Source organism: Ochotona curzoniae, unplaced genomic scaffold, assembly GCF_017591425.1.
Source record: "Ochotona curzoniae isolate NIBS_2020 unplaced genomic scaffold, NIBS_Ocur_1.0 scaffold_1037, whole genome shotgun sequence".
In the NCBI taxonomy this organism is placed as follows: domain Eukaryota; kingdom Metazoa; phylum Chordata; class Mammalia; order Lagomorpha; family Ochotonidae; genus Ochotona; species Ochotona curzoniae.
The window spans coordinates 25,395,621-25,416,380 of NW_024467083.1; the positions used below are offsets into that span (position 1 = coordinate 25,395,621).

General features: G+C 36.5%; 1 protein-coding gene across 4 annotated transcripts in view; it reads right to left on the minus strand.

The window, feature by feature from the left end:
* Positions 1 to 272: 272 nt before the first annotated feature.
* GDAP2 (ganglioside induced differentiation associated protein 2) overlaps positions 273 to 20,760 on the minus strand; it is a 60,735-nt gene continuing 40,247 nt past the window's right edge. For 3 of the 4 annotated variants that reach the window (XM_040999245.1, XM_040999246.1, XM_040999244.1), the window contains exons 12-14: positions 20,055 to 20,109; positions 8,036 to 8,179; positions 273 to 3,346 (exon numbers count right to left, since the gene is read on the minus strand). In XM_040999245.1, coding sequence (XP_040855179.1) covers positions 3,299 to 3,346; positions 8,036 to 8,179; positions 20,055 to 20,109 — 247 coding nt within the window. In that variant the 3' untranslated portion in view covers positions 273 to 3,298. The remainder of the gene's footprint in view (positions 3,347 to 8,035; positions 8,180 to 20,054; positions 20,110 to 20,760) is intronic. The other variant, XM_040999247.1, reaches the window with a different exon arrangement.

Here is a 20,760-nt window from a genome sequence, read left to right on the forward strand (position 1 = left end):
CTAAGTTTAGGTCTTCAAAAGTTATCTTGAATCCTTTTAGTCTTTAATATAATGAATCCAGTTCCTAGAACCATACAAGCCTCTATCCAGCACTTCAAATTCTAATAATTTCTGTTCTTATATTGAGCAATAAGAACTCTCTGTATATACTTACACAAGTAATGCATTGGGGGAACATAAAGACTGACTATCAGCAGATGCTGAATACTATATCTGATCTTCTTTCTACTAATTCTTATAAAGAAAATACTAAATTATTACTTACAGTTTGAGTTCACTAAATAATTAAGCAAGTCAGAAACAAGGAGAAATAGGCATGCTTTTTGTACTACAGTGATTAAACCCATTCTTCTCTATAGACAGGACATGTTTTATTCCTTTTAGAATTTAGAAATTTGGTTAAAAATATTTTATTTCCCTCACTGAAAATATTCTTTAAAACTTGAATCTCAAATACTACAGATGGGTTCTTTTGAAAAAGGAAAATATAATAAAATATTAGCCAATGAAGTAAGATAGTCACTTCTGTGAAAGGAAATGCAGTCTTAAAAGTAGGAGCCTCTTGGCCTTGAGACTATAACAAAGACTGAGCTTTTTTCAAGGGATCACTTTTACTACCAAGAAACCTGAACACAGATGAATTAAGAAGAATCCAAATACATGCTGTAAAGTGTGCTTGTTTTTTAAAAAAACAAAAAGGATTACATCTTGCATGAATCAGTTTATGAGTTAATATTTTGTAAGCTGTGTCTTCAGAACTGCAACTATCATTTGGCATGAACAAGGTTTAATAAATTAAGGACTTGGTGGTGTTCTGAATTAAGATCAGATGGTAGTGCTCATATCCACCCAATCAGTCCTCTGAACTCTGATATGTCCTTGAACATGAAGCATAATTCTCCAGACTACCCAGCTTTTCAACAAACATATTATATATTACTTAATCATTTCAATATCACTGTCACCTGCTGTCCCTCTAAGCCTTAGTATGCTGAAATAACTTCATTAGGTAACTTTTCAGGGAACCACAACAGCATGTTCTTGGTCCCACATTTGATCTAGTTTTATGTACACTAGCCCTTATTTTCCTTTAGTGATGATCAGAAAATGAAATATTATTGATGTGTATTTGGTCACATATCACTTCATATCTAGGACATTAACTCAAGTAGAATAATAGAATATGTAGAATCCTTTTTGTATTTTTAGACAGTAACATGCCAGCATCACTACAACAAAACATTTTTTTCAAAATTACTGGATCTAAGAATCATACATAAATACACTTGCTTTACCATAGAAAGTAGCAGTCTTTATTATTTATACTGGAAATGATTCAGGTCAGATGCCAACTTGAAGTGGCTAAGTCTTAATTTTACCATGAAAAGTTGACATATTCTCTAGTTGCTTCTAGAGAAAAAAGAAATACTTCAAATAAAAAAAACGTCACTTGAGTGAAGAAAATGAAGATAACCTATTGTTACTTTTAAGGCTCAAGGGGTTAAAGGAGGATTGTTTGAAAGGAAGTTTAATAACTGATGTTCAACTGCTATTCTGGATCTGGTGACTTACAGAATTTAACAGAAAAGTCCTTGACATATACACATACTAAAGGTGTTTTGATACAAGATACAAAGTATATGTGTCCCATACATGCAGTAGAATGCTTCCCCATTCTACCATGAAGCCCATCCTTGTTTACATGGGCAGGCACCAGACAAGGCTAACAACCAGTGGGACACTTTCCAACCATACATGAAGAGAAGTATGTTTTATCATGTGCATTGAGCAACGTTCCGGCAAAGGAGAATGGGACCTCTGGAACCACTGCTTCCAAGTTCAAACGAGCAGAAAGGTTCTGTTTTCTCTTCTCTGAAGTACAACACAGTTGTAGTACATACTAGGGTGGGTGTAGGAATCAAAAGCAGTATGAAGACACCCAGATGGAAATGATAATAGTTTGAGCTTAATTCAAGAAGAAATGTTTAAAATGGCTAACAGATGCCTTTTGTTAAAAGTGCAGTATTAGGGAAGGAGTGGGCCAGAAGAAATTCTGGACGAAGCAGGAGGAGGTTGTCAGGGTTGGGATTTTGCACTAACAGTTCTTTGTTTCCCCAAAACAGAAACCACTGAAAAGGTGCCAAAGGCCAAAGGGGGTGCTTTGTGGTATTCACTCATTTGTATTGGTTCACAGATAAAAACTGATGACACTCACCACACAAACTCCATCAGCATTTTTCACCCACAGACATCAAAGCCCTTTCTAAACATCATCTGCATGGTACCTCTGTGAGGTAGACAGCATAATTCCAAACTATTCATTAGCAATCTAAGGCACAAATAGAGCCTAAATGGCAAGCTGATCTGAACAAAAGCCAATTATCAGGTCCCCACACCCTTCACACTGATGTTGGCAACTCAAGAGACACTGTTATGAAATGCCCTTACAGGTAGTGGCTCTTAGAGCCAAACAAAATCATTCATGAGTCTTGGAAAACAGCACACTCTCTACAGACTCAGGGATGTGGTCTTGGGAGATGCTTTTCCTGTGAGAGTATTAGCATGTGCAGCTCTTCTGAACAATTAGATGAGATCGCCCACGATTATGGGAGAAAAGGTAAAGATAAACTCTCATTGCGCCACACGGTTGTCATCTGAACAGTGGTGAGTCTAACTAATCACACAGTCCCAGGAAACTTAGTATGTAAACCTCAGTTTCAACCATGCAGTAAAACTGTAAGTTCTATATTTTACTAATAATGATTTTTTTATGAGATACATTTCCAAATTCTTTGTTGCAGATAGTTATTTGGCATAATCCAATTACCTGTATAAAGTAAAAATGGTATTAATGCCAGGTTTGAAACAAACAATGCATCTGGCCAGCATAGATTGGTTCCATGTATTTCAAGAGACACTTAAGTACACAAAGGAAGCGTGCAATGTTAAAGAGATGACATGAACAATATTGGTGGTTTGTCTAGTGGAGAATCCAGTATCCCTCAGAAAACTGAAGATACTCAAAAGTTGCTCCCTGGTTGCTATTAACAACACTCTAAAAATGAACATTTCCATTTGATACAAATATACAAATTTAAAATGTGTGCAGTTCAGAATGGCCTACCATTTTTAGATTGCTTTATGTGCCAGAAAATATACAGTCAATAAAAAAATACCAGAGAGGTGGGCACAAAAGGCTCCCTGGATCTGTACAGCAAAAATGAGTATTACTTCACTAGGTAGTGATCCGTGGTGGGAGGGGCATCGTCGTAATCACAAAGCACTGACAGATGGCAGGTCACAAATCCGGTGATGGGGGATAAGACGCATAGTAAGGCCCGTTTTCCTGTGGAAAGAAAAAAGACAAGAATATGAAGTAACAATGCCCATGCAACTGGGAACATACTGGAAAGGGATTTATACTCAATGAGAAAGTGATGTCAAATGTCTAGTCCATGGCTGGTCCTGAGCAGGCCTTCAGATTCTAGAGTCAGAGTTGGCATAATTAACATTTAAGTTAACAATACCACTTAGGAATGTTCCACATGTTAGACACATTATAATCATTTTTTCTTCATTATTCCTTTAAATCCTCACTCAATGCTGTGAAGTGCATACTATTCTCATAAAAGAAGAAGATGAGCGTCACATGTAATGCAATGAAGGTCATCTTGCTGGAAACATCAGAGTCTGAATTTAAATCCAATTCTATGGAATTTATTACTTGAATAATTTTTTGTTAAAACTGTGTTGTCCTTTCCTGTGCCAAATTTTAATATACTTGATGAAATAAAACACTTATCACCAAGGAACTGATAACTAGGCAGAGAAGAATTTTCTTCATCACATGCCCGAGTGGCAAGTCTCGTTAACAATTTCAGTTCTCAGCACACTAGTTGAAGTCCAGGAAGGATAATGAAATGCCAGAACTTGAGTGTCCCATGTAGGAAGCAAAAAATCAAGGGGGAGAAGAAATGTTCAGGCTCTCACTTTAATGGGTTTTATTCTCATCAAAATGAAGACACTTAGCTTTAAGGATCCTAGATTACATTTAAGTAACTTAAGATTGTATCTTCATTTTTTAAGGAAAGTATTTCTTTGACAAAGAACTTGCTTCTCAGTATATCAAAACAGAAAATGCTTAGTATTAAGACAACAGTTGAGCGTTTCTTTATGGGATGTTTACATTACAGTTATTCTGGAGCACAGTAGGCAGTTAGATGTGATCAGAGGCACTAAATGAGTCAAGATGTTCTGTAGCAGGGGTCAGATTCCGGAAAACTGACTTTCTGGTAATAAATCTGACCAGACATCAAAATACTCTCCTTAAAAAGTGGGTTGATTACATTTCGGCAATTCTGAACACTTGAATGAAATCACTTATTCCTTTTTTTTTTTTTTTGGCATTTCAGTACTCTCTATCAAGATCTATTTTATTAACCTGTCCTGCATATTCAACATGCACAGAAGCTATGCGTAGAGAAACATGACCTAAGACCTAAACCTTCTACGATGTTCACTTGAAAACAGCTAATTTTGCTCCACTCTCATACTTCTCTAAGTTTCCCATATCTACATTACATTATGCTAAACTAACAAGAACAAGTCTAAGACTGCCACAAAATAAAGCTTCTTATATTAATCTCACATTGTGCAACAGACTGTTTAACTGTCAAATATTTTCTCTCTTTCTGGAAACAATCACTGAAATTTCAAGAATTGTGGCCAGGAAAAAACTGTATGCTATCTTCTTCCATTGTACTTGTAACAATTCTGGATTTCTGCCGTTCTCTCTTTTTTTAAATTATTTTATTTGAAAGGCAGAAAAAGTGAAAACAGAAAGGGAGTGAAGGGGTGAGATAGTGTGAGTGTTAGAGACAGAGAGATCTCCTATCTACTGTGACAGCATCAGCAGGAAACCAGCATATGGAACCAAGTTCGGACTCAAACCACTACAACAAGGGATACATGCTTTAACTATTAGGCCAAATGTTTGCTTTTTAGTATCACTTTTATCTAGACAGATAAGAATTACTTTCAAAGATTCCTCTTGATTCTATAAAATTTATGTTGCTATTCCAAACCATATAAATCCTCAGGAAAATAGAAGCCCAGTGCCACTTGTTAACAGCCAACATTATCCCACCCTTTCAATCAAATTAAACGTTTCTCACAGGCAAGGCACATAACAAAACATAACAAACATAACAAAAGCAAACAACTTTCTACTCATTTATTTTCTCCAATCATACTTTGAATTCTAGCAAAAAAGGTGGTTCCTTACAAGGTGACACCCAGTTACGTCACCTCAATTCCCCAAGGGCACCTCCTCTGTCACAGACAGAACGTACCGTCTCTCTGTCCTAATCTTTCGATGCTTGCCTTTTCAACTGCTTCTCTTGGGTGGCAGCAACATGAAAAATTGTATTTTGCAAGAGCAGAAATTCTGTTTTTCTGTCTCTAAATGCTTCAGTCACTAAATGGTATGAATTTTATTTCCTAGAATTTCTATTTCTGAATATTGCTAACATCTTTAAATTCTTGTCATTACCAGTGCGCTCACTCTACTCTGATTTCTGCTCCAGCTGGTCTAACAGATTCTTACATCCCTGCCCATAAACTTATCTTTCCTGGTCATCCCTGTGCAATTTCTATGGTCTTCTTTCTTTCTTTTTTTTTTTTAAGACTTATTTTTTAATTTGAAATGCAGATTTTTATATAGAGAGGAGAGACAGAGAGAAAGGTCTTTGGTCTACTGGTTCACTTCCCAAATGGCTGCAATACTGGAGCTGAGGCACTCAGGAGTCAGGAGTCAGAGGCAGGTACAATTTTCCAAAGATTTGAGCCATTTTCTGCTGCTTTTTAGGCAGAAAACAGGAAGCTGGATCAGAAGTGAAGTAGTCAGGATAGGAAAAGCTTCCATGTGGGATGCTGGCACCGTAGGTGGAGGATTAATTTACCATGTTACAATGCCAGCCACTTTAGTCCTCTTTCTTAACAAAGTTCTTACAGAACTCTCTCTGCCAGGTACAAGATTCAACCCTGCAGTGAAGCATGTACCACTGTAGTGTCCAGGGTTCACCTCCGACCTGTGTCTCCCACAGCATTCCCCAATACTCTGGTTTCTCCCCCATTTTTATGCTTCTCTCCGGCATTCAGATTACCTCCACTTTAGAAAGCTCCACTTTACAAAGCTCCTGCATTGTAGTGTAAAGTGTTAAGCTGCTTCTTACAAGGCAGGCATCCCATATGGATGTTGGTTTGAGTCTCAGCTGCTTCAAACTTCTGATCCAACTTCCTGCTAAGGCATGTGGGAAAGCAGCAGCAGAAGGCCCCTGCATCCTTGTGGGAGACCTGGCTCAAGTGCCTGTCTTCTGGCTTTGGTTTAACCAAGATCCTTCTTTGCTGCATTTGGAATTAGTGGATGGAAGATCTCTCTAGCTCTTAGAATTCTGACTTTCAAATAAATAAAGTAAATCTTAACAAACAAACAAAAAAAGTAGCTCCCCTACTCATTACTTCAAAAGTATTCTTAAAAAAAGGCTCTACTATAGATGTAGGCTTAAATTATTTCTTCTCTTCTGTTAATCAGGTACCCACATGGTTTTTCACCACCTTATCTGTCTCACGATTAAAGAACAAAATCCAATGAACCCAGTGTTATATTATAGTTTACAGGTACTTCCATGACTCTGGTTAATCACATAATTATGCTAATACTTGATAATACAAAAAAGAACAGAAAGTTAAAACAGACACCCCAACAAAACACAACAGGAAAACAAAACCACATCTGACTATAGAGTTGATATTTAATGGAAGTTTGCTTGACAGACCATTACATATACTGAAAATTGTTTAGCATCAGACAGTTCTTGAGGTTTGCTGACCAAACACTCAACATGCATATTTCTATTCCAAAAACAAGTAATAAAACTATACACTAGCCTTGGTTTATCACTCCAAATTTTTGTTACTCAAAAATTTTTGAGTATATTCCACATTTCTTGCTTCTTGCTGTCTAATGTTTTAAATATGAAGTGCGGTATAGCTCAAAGGAATAACACCAGCAATGGGCAGTAAATACAAATGATCTTCCTTTTTCCCCTCTTTCATGCTCAGCAATCTTTTTATCTATGATCCAGCTGCTCCAATTACAAATCCTCTCTGTGTAACAGTCAAACATAAAATTTTATTAGCCCCTAGAACACATTCAACACTTTGCTCTTCACATAAGGGGAAAAGAAATCATAGCCAAAGTTATGAAATGTTAGAGAAAAAATGTGTTGCAGGAGTTTTATTTGACTCTATACAAGTTGCACCATAATTAGGATAGAATAAATCATCTCAAACTTACTATAACTTTCAAATCTATTCCCTGGTTTATGCATAAAGATACATAATCAGCAACATTTAAACAATGAGCTTAACAAGCTTTTGGCCAAGGATAATAGTTAATTTTCCTTTTTAAACTCTGAAGGTGATACTGTAAACAAACACAATGGAATAGAACTGAGATGAAACTTAAGAGTTGTCCTTTCATTGATGCTTAGTGGAACCATAAATGCATCTAAAAGCAATCACAACACGAATGCCACCAGTTGATGGTTTTAAAAACATCAAACGAGCTTTAGGTAAATGAAGCTTTCAGCAGGATAATAATTATTCTCAGACAGACTACCAGATTTACAATAATGCTCAAAGGAGACACAGCTTTCCAGCTCTATCAGATGAAAAGCCATTTGGTTTTAAGAAAACCAGAGGTATCTGCCTCAAATGTGACAGAAAACAACCAGCCATGGATTGGCTTTAAAGTCAGCAAAAGAATCTCATATTGAAATGTTTATCTGGAGACAGAGCCTTTTGGTACTTAACTAAAGGTACTGCAGAAAAGGAATCAAATATTATTAAGCTCACTCAAACGCATTAACATAAATAATATCCTATAACAACATGATGGTGTGCTCACTCGAACTGCTCCATGGTGTAGCCATTATACTACATCAGGTGAGGGATAACTTCTGGTATTTCTTACCCTGGCATCATATTCAAGGACAAAAGGAGGAAAGTCGATTTGCTCTGGGGATATGGCGGAAAACAGCTGATGGAGACTGTCCACATGGTGGATTTTGTCCTTCAATCCTGAGACAGAAAAGGTGGTGAAAAACCATGTGGATACCTGGTTAACAGAAGAGAAGAAGCAATTTAAGCCAGGCGCCACACTAAAAAAGCACAAACAAAATTTTGGAAATTTATATTGCAACTAGCTTTATATCCAACTATCTTTCCAAAGTGCAGTGTGGTAGTTCATTAGTGAGTTGTGCAACTAGTTTTGTTGATTATGAGCAAAATTTTAAACAGAAGGGACTAAAGTAGAAGTTACTAGAGATTGTAATAATGATCAGGTTTGCTTCATGAAGCTTTTTTCCCCATTGTATATATGTAAATTGTCCTATGTGTCTAGCTTGTTACTTTGCATTGCAGTCCAAACTACTGAATAACTTTGTAGAGTAACAATACCATAAAAATGGTTAATTTCTTAAAATATGAGAACTTTTTTCATTTTGCAAATGAGACTGAAAATAAAACTTTGGTCAACATTCGGGACTTAAATGCTCTCAGCTGACATTCGGCATGCAGTCACTGAGGTCTTAAGGCAGCCAAGGAGAATCACCTGCAGGTGTGCAGCCTCCTTGGCTCATTTCATTGCCCCATACAATTTTGCTAGACTGCTAAACTTATTGGTTCTAAAAAAACAAAACAAAACAAAACAAAGGATAGAATTATTGAAGAAAAAAAACCAAAGCTGACAAGAAGTAGATATCATCTAGGATTTATAAATGATTGTTTGTCTATCTAAACTGGCAATCAAAGTAGTCCATTTTTACCAACAGCTAACATAATGTTCCTATGAGACAGAGCTGTGAATATTTCCAACTCACAGTGGATGGCAACATACAAACTCTCAGTGCACTGGCAAGAATAAACAGAACCGACACTAAATTATCTCAATCAGAATCCTGCTCAAGTGCCCACATTCAGAGCAAATTTCTGAACTAGTTCTCATCATTATTTTTCTCTTACACCTCTGTATTATCCACTTGGCTAAACTCTTACAACCTGATTTATAAACTTTATTTTTAGTACTTTTTTATTTCCTAGACTTTCAGAAAGCTTACAGTCACCTTAGTTTCTAGCTGACAATCATGAAATGACAGACCAAATTTTTACAAGGTGCAGACTGAACCATAAGTTTTCAAGTATTGTTAGAGAATGAATAAAAATAATGACTTTTACAACTAGGGTCAGTGTTTTTTGTGGCCACACTTTGAAAAGCTGACATAGGCCTCAAACAAACATCACACTCTGCAGCAGTTTCTCCCCTCCGATTTTTTCAGGTTTGCTAGGAAGGAAATGATGGGGGACAAGGGAGGTTACTGCTACTGCTAAAAACAAGTGAATTAATGTAAATGTATGTTTAAATTTTTAAATTGATTTATAGAAAGGGAACAGATTTCATATGTACAACTTTAAGAATATCACGCTAATTCCCACTCTCCCTCCCACCAACTCTCCAACCTCCTTCATTTTTCTTCTAGTATTTGTGATAACATACTTGGAATTACCTTAGTAGTAAGCAGAAAGACAACTGTTCATTAGGAGTACAGATAAGGGCTATGAACATTCATCAAATCTCAATACATAGATCTCATTTATTACTTTTTCTTTGATATTCTACATATCACCTACCACAAATCAGAGAAAAATTTTTTTTTGGGGGGGGGGACAGGACTGGGCTATTTCACTAAGCATAGTGGTCTCCAATTGCATCCATTTTATTGCAAAGGACAACAAGATTTTTTCCTTTCTAATGGCTATACTGTACTCTTTCAAGAATATGCATACTAAATTGTATGTATCCAGAAACTAGTTGAAGGATATCTGGGCAGATTCCATGTGATTTCAGCTGCCATAAACATAGGTGAAACAGATAATTCTTTCCTATGCTGATTTCTTTTCCTTTGGGGTAAATTCCCAGGAGTGAGATGCCTGGGGTCATAGGATAGATCAATTCACCAATTCCTGAGGAATCTCCATTCTGTCTTTTGTAATGGTTGACACTCTCACCAACAGTGTATTAGGGTGCTTATCTCCACATTCTCACCAGCATGCTATTTTTATTTATTTTTATTTATTTTTTTGACAAATGAGTTTGTTATATATACCTTACTGAGATTCTTGCAAATTAGAACAGTGAAAATTCCCTAACAGGAGCTGTACACTAAATCACAGAGGTAGCTGATTAACTAATAAAAGCAATGGAGAAGCCATGGATATTTTAGGGATTCTAGAAAGACCTAAAGAAAACCAAATGAAATGTCAGAAAAAGGTAAGAACCTCAAGGAGAGATACTCAAAGACTTCAACACACACCGATTATCTCCTATGTGCTAATTATTCGGGGTTTTAGGTAATACAGAACAGATACAGCTTTCCCTCTTACTGAGGCTTATATTCAGGTACAGGACCCATGACTATAACAAATAAGTAAGGCCAGGGTAAAACATGCTAAATGAGTTCCCAAACGAAGCATGTTTGAATGTGGCATAAGCTGTAAAATTATGGAGGCAGAAGAGATCATGTAGGGGCTTTTGAACCACTGACCTTTTGACACGCTCTTTCAGTCCCCTTGTTCAACTCTCTGCTTGGTTAACTGTCCTTTAGTCGTCAGAGGGAATTTGCCAAAATTAAAAGGCTTTCTGTGACAACTCTTCAGCCAAAGACAGAAAATAAAGCTTGCTTCTAAGTGTTCTAAGTGTACTCTTATTACTGCCTATTGATATTTTGTATTGCATTAATGCCTATTCAATTATGTACAATTTCTCTACTCACAATGGAAATTCCTCAAGACAGTGGCTACTTTATTCAATGTCTAACAAAGAAAATCAACATTTGCACAAAGAATTAATAAACTGATGAGTAGGAATTTGTGGGGTTTAAGGTAGCCCTATTTAGGAGTGGCTTAATAATTCTTCATTTTATAGCAAAAAAACAAAAACTGCATTTTGTCAAACCCTCAGCCTCTCCATTTATGGAAGTTAAATTCCGATGATCTCTAAGGTTCCTCTCACACAGTTCTACCATAGGACTTTTGAACATGTTACACATACAGATCTGATGGCCGTGATAAAAGAATGAGGGATGGTTGGGTTGGCTAAGGACAAGGAGCTGTCTTTATAAGAGAAACAATATTCTCTCTCTTTTTTTTTTCTTTAAAGAGAAACATTTATTGAACGATCAACAACTTGGGTGTTTTCACAGCTAAGCAAAAGAAATCTCTTGGTAGAAATATAAATTCTGTTATTTCTTTTTACTCATTTTGATATTAAATTTTTATACTAGATTCTTGCATTACCTAATAGAAGACAAAATACTATTGAAACAAAGGTTTTGCTTAAAACAAAACAAAACAAAACAAACAAAACAAAACAAAACAAAACGGATCCTTCCTTAACTCCTCCTGTGTTGTCAGTTCTGCTATTGCTAGGTTGCTGGGGACTCAAGCAGTAAATATAAAATAGATTTCATATTCTGTTGCATTGTCTCCATCCCATCATTACATCGTTTACATCTTCCAGGTGTTAGCAGAAGAAAATTACTCCAGGTAGACATAGTGGCAACCCACTTAAAAGTTTCCTGATCAGGGAGACCTAATGGCATTTTCTTCACTTTTTCTTTCTTAAATTTGAATGTCACATAGCTTAGCTTTAACTTTTTGATTGTTTACAACATAAGTTAAAATATTACCAGGGAACTTTCAAGTTTCTAGGAAAATGAGAATATAGCTTATTTTGGTGAAAAAATTTGAAAATACATGCAATTTCTTCATAATATGCATTTCCCAAGAACTTTTCAGAGACCACCTATACATTAATTTAGGTAAACCTGCATTTTTACCTGCTATGCTGAAATACACTAAAACACTCTGAAAATGAATTTTAAGATATTTTGTGAATATTAGAGATTTCTCACTGAACTCTGTACAAATGTAAAGCCAAGGAAAAGAATTACAAAGCAAGATAAACTAGGAAAAGGCAATTGACATATGTGAACTTGGGTGTGGCCAGAGCCACAATAACAATGGATTTGAATTCTGTTAGTTTGCATCCTATTAGTAAACTTCAAAAAATAACAACAGTGGTGATTTATGCAAGCAGTCAATTTAATAGCATTTGGGTGGGGTATTCTAGTATAATTAGAAAAATTCCATTTGTGGCTTTTTAATATAAAATAAGTGACTTTTATTCCAAATGGGTTTTATTCTCAGTCCCCTCTTTTACCCCATCCTTTTCTCATGTCCCTAAATTGTGAATAAATACTACATGTGCACTGGCTTTTACTTTGTCCATCTGTTCTCCAAGCCTCTGCCTCAACACCACATTTGCAATGACTCTTATCTGAGGTAAGTCCAGTGGCGTGAGAGCCAAGCTAATGGCTTTCACCCTGAACATGTTGGTCATGTTTTTCCACTGATGTCACAGTAAGACGGCTATTATTTATTTATTTATTTATTTAATTTTATTTTCACTTTCTAGTGGCAGCAGACATTACAGAGGATAAAGTTAGATCTTGCTATACAGTGGTTCTGTATTTTCATAAATACAGTGTAACAGTAAAAAATAAAGTTAGTATATTGTTTGTAAAAAAATCCATTCACTAAAGTTGAATTATTTTTTCAGTCAACACAGAATAGTCACCTCACAATCTTTAACCTTGTCTTTATAGCTTCTCCATTACATATCTATCCCTCTGTCCATTTACCAACCTTTTCTGTTGCATTTCAAAGTAAACTGCAGCTCTCAGTAAGTTTCATAGAGCGTCTGTATCTTTGAAGCTCAGTATGTTTAGTTTCTTTGCTACAAACTCTACATTCAGTGAAATGTGCAGATGTAAAGTTTACTTTTGCAATTTGGACAGATGTGCACATCTGTATAAGCGGAAGTTCCATGAGTGTACAGAGCATTGTCATCATCCTACATGGTTTCCTCACGTCCCTCTCCTCTCAGGTTTGACTCTCAAGAAGCAAACACGGCTTTTATTTTCTACTACTATGAATTACTTTTACCTGCTCTAGAAGCCACATTCATGAGTCATTCAGCAGGACTCTTCTGTAAGGCTTATTTCACTCATCGTAATTTTTAAAGATTCATCCATGCTCCTGATGTTATTATTAGTAGTATGATCTTTCCTTCTCCTACGTAATATCTTATCAGAAGAAGATACTAGGCTCAATAATCTTATTGTTGAGACATCTGAGGTTTACCCAGGCTTGGGTTATTATGAATAAAGCTGTTATGAACATCCTTATCTTAATCTTTCTGTGTGCCAATGTTTTCATCTCATTTGGATCTAGCAGTTTAATTGCTGGTTCATGAGCTAGGTAAACATTTAACCAATAAAAAGGAATTACTATAATTTTTCGTAAAATGGTGATACAGTTTATCATTTCCACCAGCAATGTTGAGGAATTCCAGCTGCTCCCCGACACTGGAAATATTTGGCACTGTCGGTCTTCAGAATCTAGCCATTCTGGTAGATTACATTCCATTAAAAAAGTTTTGTTGAGGTATAATATACCAATATCAATGTGGTATGGTATAATATACCATATCAATGTGATAAACTTTGGGTATTAAAAATACACGAGGCAGGTTCTGACACATGTATATGCCAAAGAATCAACCATCTCTGTAAAAAAAAAAAACCAAAAAGACATACTTATCAACCTCTCCCTCTAGCCTCCTCATTCTCTAACTGTACAGTAGCATGTATTCCTTTTAATTTTATATAAATGGAATCATACAATGTTCCCTATATCAACGCCATTCCTTTTTATTGGTGAGTAGTATTCTGTTGTATAAATATAACACAATTGGATTACTAATGCTCCCTATCATAGGCACTTGTCTTGTTTCCAGTTTTTTGTTATCACAAACAATGGTATGAAATTTCTGTACCAGTCTTTACGTGGAAATGTTCTCATTTGTCGTAAACACTTAGGATTGACATGTCAGTATCACATAGTAGGTACACACCCTCTGCTACCTTGTCTGCCAAGGTTGCTACAGCATTTAACATTCTGCTTAGTACTGTATGAGAGTTACTATTAATTTGCACGTCCCTAATAACTACATTGAACACATTTTTGTGTGCTCATTTGCCATCTGTAAATCTATTTTCTATTATTATTTTTGGATATCTATCTTACTTGAAGAAGTGTTTGTGAAAATATTTTTCCCATTACTAAACTAAGTTGTTTATTACTACTGGTTTTTAAAATTTCTTTTTAGGTTCTGGAAATAAGTCATTTATCAGATATATATTCTATAACTATATACTCAGATTACACTTTGTTTCTTTCATTTTCCTAAGACCATCTATTCAAAGGGAGAGAATGTTTTAAATTTTGAAGAAGACCAATTTCTTCCATGTTTTCAATTTGTTTCTAAGAAATCTTTGTGCAATTTGAGGTCACAGAGTTTTTGATAAATTTTCTTCTTGAAGTTTAAGTTTCACATGTAAATCTTCATTCTGTTCCTTGGATCTATCTTGACATTAGTATATCACTGTCTTCAGAAATAAAAAATTCAGAATAAATTTCAAAAGCAGGTCTCCGAACTGTGTTCAATTTAGACAAAAACGACTTGCTAAAATTCTGGCTGGTATTTGAGTTAATTCTGCATTATGTAGTAAGAACTGACAATAATAGAAATCTTCCAATGCACAGATACAGTATTTATTTACTTAAGTCTTTTTGAATTTCTTGAATTTCCATCAGGGTTTTGTAATATTCAAAACTGTAACATGCAAGGTTTTCACATATTTTGTCAGATTTATTGTTGGGTTCTTAATATTTCATGCTTGGTAAATGCTACTGCTATTCAAAATTCAGTTTGTTGTTAACATATACACTAGGTTTTTAATACTGGTTTTTATACTCCGAAGCTTTGACAAAAATTATTCATTAGTTTCAGTTGCTTCTCTGTGGATACCACATAGGATGAACTACAGCAGTGGGTATGTCATCTGGGAATAAAATTTTTATTTATCCCTCCCTAATTTAGTTGCCTTAATTTCTTCTTGCTGAATTGAACCTTCTATTATTTTCATTGTAATTGTAAATAAGTAGTGAAAGCATATATCTGGCAAACACAAACTCAAGATCAGACTAATCTTTATTTGCCTCCACTAAGAAAAAGCTTGGTAGTTACTGGATAAAACACACACACAAGGGGATGATGAAATTGGGGAAAAGGGTCACGCGTTACTTCCTATGTAGAAAATAAGATGGGGCTGGTGTTGTGGTATCACAAGTGTTTTAAGCCTCTGCCTGTGACACCAGAATCCTGTCTGCATACCAGTTCAAGATCTGGCTGCTCTACTTCTGATCCAGCTCCCTGCTAATGTGCCTGGGAAAGAACTGGGAGATGACCTAAGTGTTTGGGACTCTATATCCATGTGTGGGAGCCTGGCCCAGACACGGCTCTTGTGGCCGTTTGGGGACTGACTCAGTGGATGGAACCATTTTCTTTTTCTTTCAAACAAACAATCTTAAAAACAAGACAAATGACTAACAGAATACAATAAAATAATGGGAATATTAACAGTATACATTACCTGAGAACACTAAATACTTAGAACTTAACTGAACCAAAAGCAGAAAAAGCCCTTTCCATAACGGGCTCATGATACATATTTTCCTGTCACCATTTTAAAGCCCCACTTTTTTTCCCCCAAGTGCATTCTTTATTACCTCTTCTATGATTATACTTTCATTTCACTAAATTTAAAAAATCAATTCTAATGGCAGTACAATGAAATTCATTTAATTCACGCATAGTTTACAAATACCCTTAAATTTCTACTAGTTTCACCATCAACAGCCAAGATTTTAAAGTAGATATCCTTTGAGAACATCAACATTTGAAAATTTCCAGCCTGTTTGTCAGAGGAAAGGAGTGGAGTGAAGGGATGAAGAGAGGGAGGTAGGTTAGAAAAAGACTAAGGTAGAGGGGAGGGTATTCCCTCACTCAGTCGACTGGTTCACTCCATTTATAAAGCTTCTCTAAACTCTGCTGTAGAGCATAAAGTGTCATTTTAGGCTGCTGAAGTGATCATGTGGTACTATGACAGTGACCAACACACAGATATTCAAAGTTCTCTCCTTCCTAGCTAGTCATTAGCTGGGAGTTGTGTGCTCAGTCATAAGCAGAAATTGAAAAAAAGAAAAAAGGACACTCTTGTAAACATGAAGCATAAAATCTTTTTTCTTTACAAATTTTGGGTTCGCTGGATTTCCAAGCTTTTCTCCTTCCTCACTCCCTAATTCCCCACTATTTCCCCCTCCCCCCATTTTATTACAACAGTAGGGTCATTCATTAAAGCTCATTTTTAAAGTTTGGCTAAACAGTGTTCCCACAAATATTTTTAAAAACTGGTGGGCATTTGGTGTAGCAACTAGGATGTTTCTGGGAAAGCCCTCATTCTACACTGAATTGCCTGGGTTTGCATCTGAGCTTCAGTCCTGCTTCCAGCTTCTCATTAATGTGTACCCTGGGAGGCAGCAGGTGATGGCTCATTTCAGGCCATTTCACTCACACAGGAGGACTGGATTGTATTCCCAACACCTGGCTTTGGTTTGGCTCAGCACAGCTGGGAACTGGGGAGGGTGTTGGGGAGGGGTGTTCATCCAAACAGAAGGGTGATTGCCCCTGCTCTCAGTTTCCCTTTTATATAAACAAAAAAGAAACAAAATTCAGAAATTAGCTTTTAAATTGATCTAAATTTATAATCTAAAAAAATTACTTAATCTACCTCAGAAAATTTTCATGATGGCACCTGGATGAGAAAATTGGGTAATTTTTTAAACAATATGAAATTCCACAGTAGCAACAACTATCTCACTGATATCTTCACTCTTCTCTTAATTAGGAAATATAATGAAGGCCTTTCAGTACATATCTTATTTTCCACATAGTCCCTGGAAGAGCTGTTGCTTGACAGTGCCTCCCACAGCATTAGTCTATGTTGCTTTTCCTAGTTAGTTTTACATTACTCTTGGACACCTTTCCTTATGCTAGGGGTTGTTAGTTGTCTTCTTTGCTCTCTTTCAAGTCTCTCTGATTTTATCCATTAACACGTCTACAGAGTTAAGGTCGATCTACTCTATACTGACTCATCTTTATCTCAACCCACAATCCCCATATCTGACGTACCTGGAAACCATGCCTAACCTGCTTCTTTCTCTCACCCTAACTTACCTAATACAACAGTAAATGCATGATTAAACCTCAGGTTAAAAATGACCTGAGATAAACTACAATACAGGTGGAAAAAATAAAGTTGTAGACAGAGCTGAGCAAGACTAAGAATTGGTGCAATAAATGTGGTGAGACGTGAGCAGAGAAAGGACTCAGGAGATCTTCTTGGTCTCTGGCTCAGACCCCTGGTAGGCAGTGATCACATGTGTCAAGATAGTGAATACACAAAGTTGTTTATAGGAGTAGGTAGGAGAGGATATGAGTAGTTCTGTTTTAAAATGCTGAGCTTCAGAGGCCTGTAAGACATCAGAGTCAAGATATCTCATCAGCAGTTCAATATGCAGGTCTACAGCCCAGGAATGATGATGATGATGATAGCTAGTATTTGACTACTCACTTGACATTGCATGCTTTAGCTGGTTTATATGTATTATTATTATTGGAAGCTATTTCATCCTTCCAATAGCCTACAAGGCAGCTATTAATATTATCTTCATGAAATAGAGGATAAAATAAAAACACAGAGAAATTAAAATTACTGAGATGATAAATTGATACTTGTAGAGCTGGGACAGAAACATAAATCATCTGAATTTTGAATTCATGGTCTCTGGAGATTACATCTACTCCAAAAGGCCACTGATGACACAGGAATCAAAAAGGTACAGAAGCTGGGGATAGAGGACTTGAAAATACTAACCCTCAAAGGATAAGAGAAAGGATGGAGATGACTGAGCAGGAGCAGTAAGAGCAAGCAGGAAGGGTTTCAAAGAAGCCAAGACCAAGCGTTTCAATGAAGAAGTGACTGACTGTCCTGACAGCCGTAAAGAAAGCAGGAATGTCAAGACAGAGAAGTGTCTGTGGGATTTAGTAACACTAGGTTATAGGAGATTTTGATGTGAATTGCCTGCTTCAGCAGTGCCGTGTGACTAGAACTAAAATGGAATGACTTAACACCTATGAAAAATGGAGACAGCTGAGCACAAAAGATGATTTGTACCAATTTTTTTTTTTTTTGTAAAGGGAAAAAAAAGAGTAGATGCCTTAAATCTACCTGAGGGAAAGACGCTAATTGTTGAAGAAAATGCCCTCAGGAAATGGAGACAAATTCCAAAGTTAAAAACTGAAGGCTTTGATATTAAAATGCCAAAATTCAAATTGGGCCTTTGCTACTCACCATGAATTACTCTAGAGAAGCTCAGTAATTTTGGTAAGCATCAATTCTGTAACCTGTAGAATGGAAGTCTTACCACTCTCCACCAGTTTACTACTGTAGAGCCAAAACAAGAAAATGCTTGTGAAAAGTTGCACATGCTAAGTATTCAAAACAGGCTAGCTATTGTCATTACTACCAGGTCCAGAGCACAGGCAGAGAATGAGCACTGTTTTTTGTGACAGAAATAAAGGAGGCAATGATAGGAAGAGATGGCAGATGCACTTGGGATGAATGAGGAAGAAGGAGATTCTTAACGGTGGTTTCTATGTGGTTTCTTTGTTCTTGGTTAAGAACAGGGCAGCTCATCTGCTGAAGTAAAATGGACTTGAGGAGAACGGAGATGATGCTGAGACACAATGCAGTGAAACATCAAAGGATCTCCAGCGGAGAAAGTCTCATGAGCCTGCCGAGGCACATAAATACTTGTGGCTCTGGATTTCTCCATCAGTGCTCAGCAACCCAGATATAAGAGTGAAGAAAGCAGAACAATCAATTAGCTACGTTTAGGTTTTAATGGGGAGGTGTGGTGAAAGAGTTAACAGAGAAGAGTATAGTGCTGGAATGTTGTGCTAAGGCTGGACAGTGAAGAAATAAAGGAAAGAATGAAGGGTTAGCATGTGGTAGAGTGGGTTAAACTTGTGCTTGCCATACCAGCATCCCATAACAGAGTGCTGGTCTGAGTTATGGCTCCTCTACTTCCAATCTGGCTTCCTGCTGATGTGCCTGGGAAAGCACTCAAAAATGGCCCCTGCCTCCATGAGAGAGACAAGGATCTGAGCTTTAGCCTTGCTCATCCCTAGTCTAGTCACTGTAGACAGTTATGAAGTAAAGGAATGGATGCAAGATCTCTCTCTGTTGGTTCCTCTCTGACACCTGCTTTTCAAATAAACAGCCCTCCCCCAACTATCCCAAAAGCAAGAAAGAGTAAAAGAACTAATGGACTATGTACTGATGACGCCAAAATATAGGATTTAGTTCTGTGAACATAGTAGTATGATAGCTATATTCTAGCCCTCAGATCTTGCAAACTAACACACAATTAAAGAAATTAAAATGTAATTCAAATAAAAACATTGCAACAGCAGAAGACTACAGAATCGTAGGGAGAACAAGGCAGGAGTACTCTAGCTGTAGGATTGGCCGGGAAGGTTTTCTGTAGAAAGTCATTGAGCTGAGACCAGAAAGATAAGCAGAAGTTAGTTATAAGCAGAGGAGGGAGAATATTCCCATGCCAACAGTAGGAGCTGTTGGTGGACACCTCGAGCACAGTGGACAAAGGGCACAAAGAGGAAGGACAGCAAAGTTGACAGCTTAGAAAGGCTGTCCACAAAGACAGTGAAGTCACAGATGGCCAAAACAGCAGGATCACACTCGGATCACTTAAAAAAAGGAGGGCAAATGAAGAAATTAACTTAAAACTGGCGGCAGCAAGAAGGAAGATACTGAAATACATCACAGTATACTCAGCAGGCAGGACACTAAAATTCAAGATGTAGTCAAAAGACTAAAACACTGTACCTTTGAACGAAATGTTGGATGAACAAAATAAACAGCCTTCAGATTCCTCTTGTACCTAATAAACAAACAAAAAGGGTCGGTGTAAGTCATGCCTAAAACTTGAAACCACCAAAGAAAATTCTTTGCTTGTGAATTTAAATATATATGGAGGAAAAATGTTTTTTAAAACGTGCTCCAGTTTGTATATTAAATTATTGGCAAAAACTCAGAGACTATTATTACTTAAAGTATTTGTTTTATAGGAGATATGTTCCTGTTGGCTACAAGAGAGCCACTTGTAGGTAGAACAAAGTTAAGAAAATACTTTAAAAGCAGATTGTGTGTCATTTTAAAAACTGTGTTAGAATCTTTAGGATTAGATATATAAAAAATGGAAACTAAAACTTGATGTTTGGTAACAAATATGAAGGTATTTCAAAAAGCTTTTGGAACATGGCATTAAAAGATAAGCTGTTTTGATGCAAAAGAATTTTGAAATTCACACATAATTTTTTTCAAAACATGCATTTTCCATGAACTCTGTAAACATGGCTTATAGAAGCTGTTACATCCCAGAAATAGTTTGAAGGTTTTTCAATTGATTTGTATAACAATTCTATGAGCTAAGTGCTTCACTGCTTCTATTTTCAACACTCCCAAGTCAGGGAGTGTAGGTGGCAGAGGTGGCAGTAGGTGGCAGAGCCAGGAGCAGTCGTGAGGCTACCTG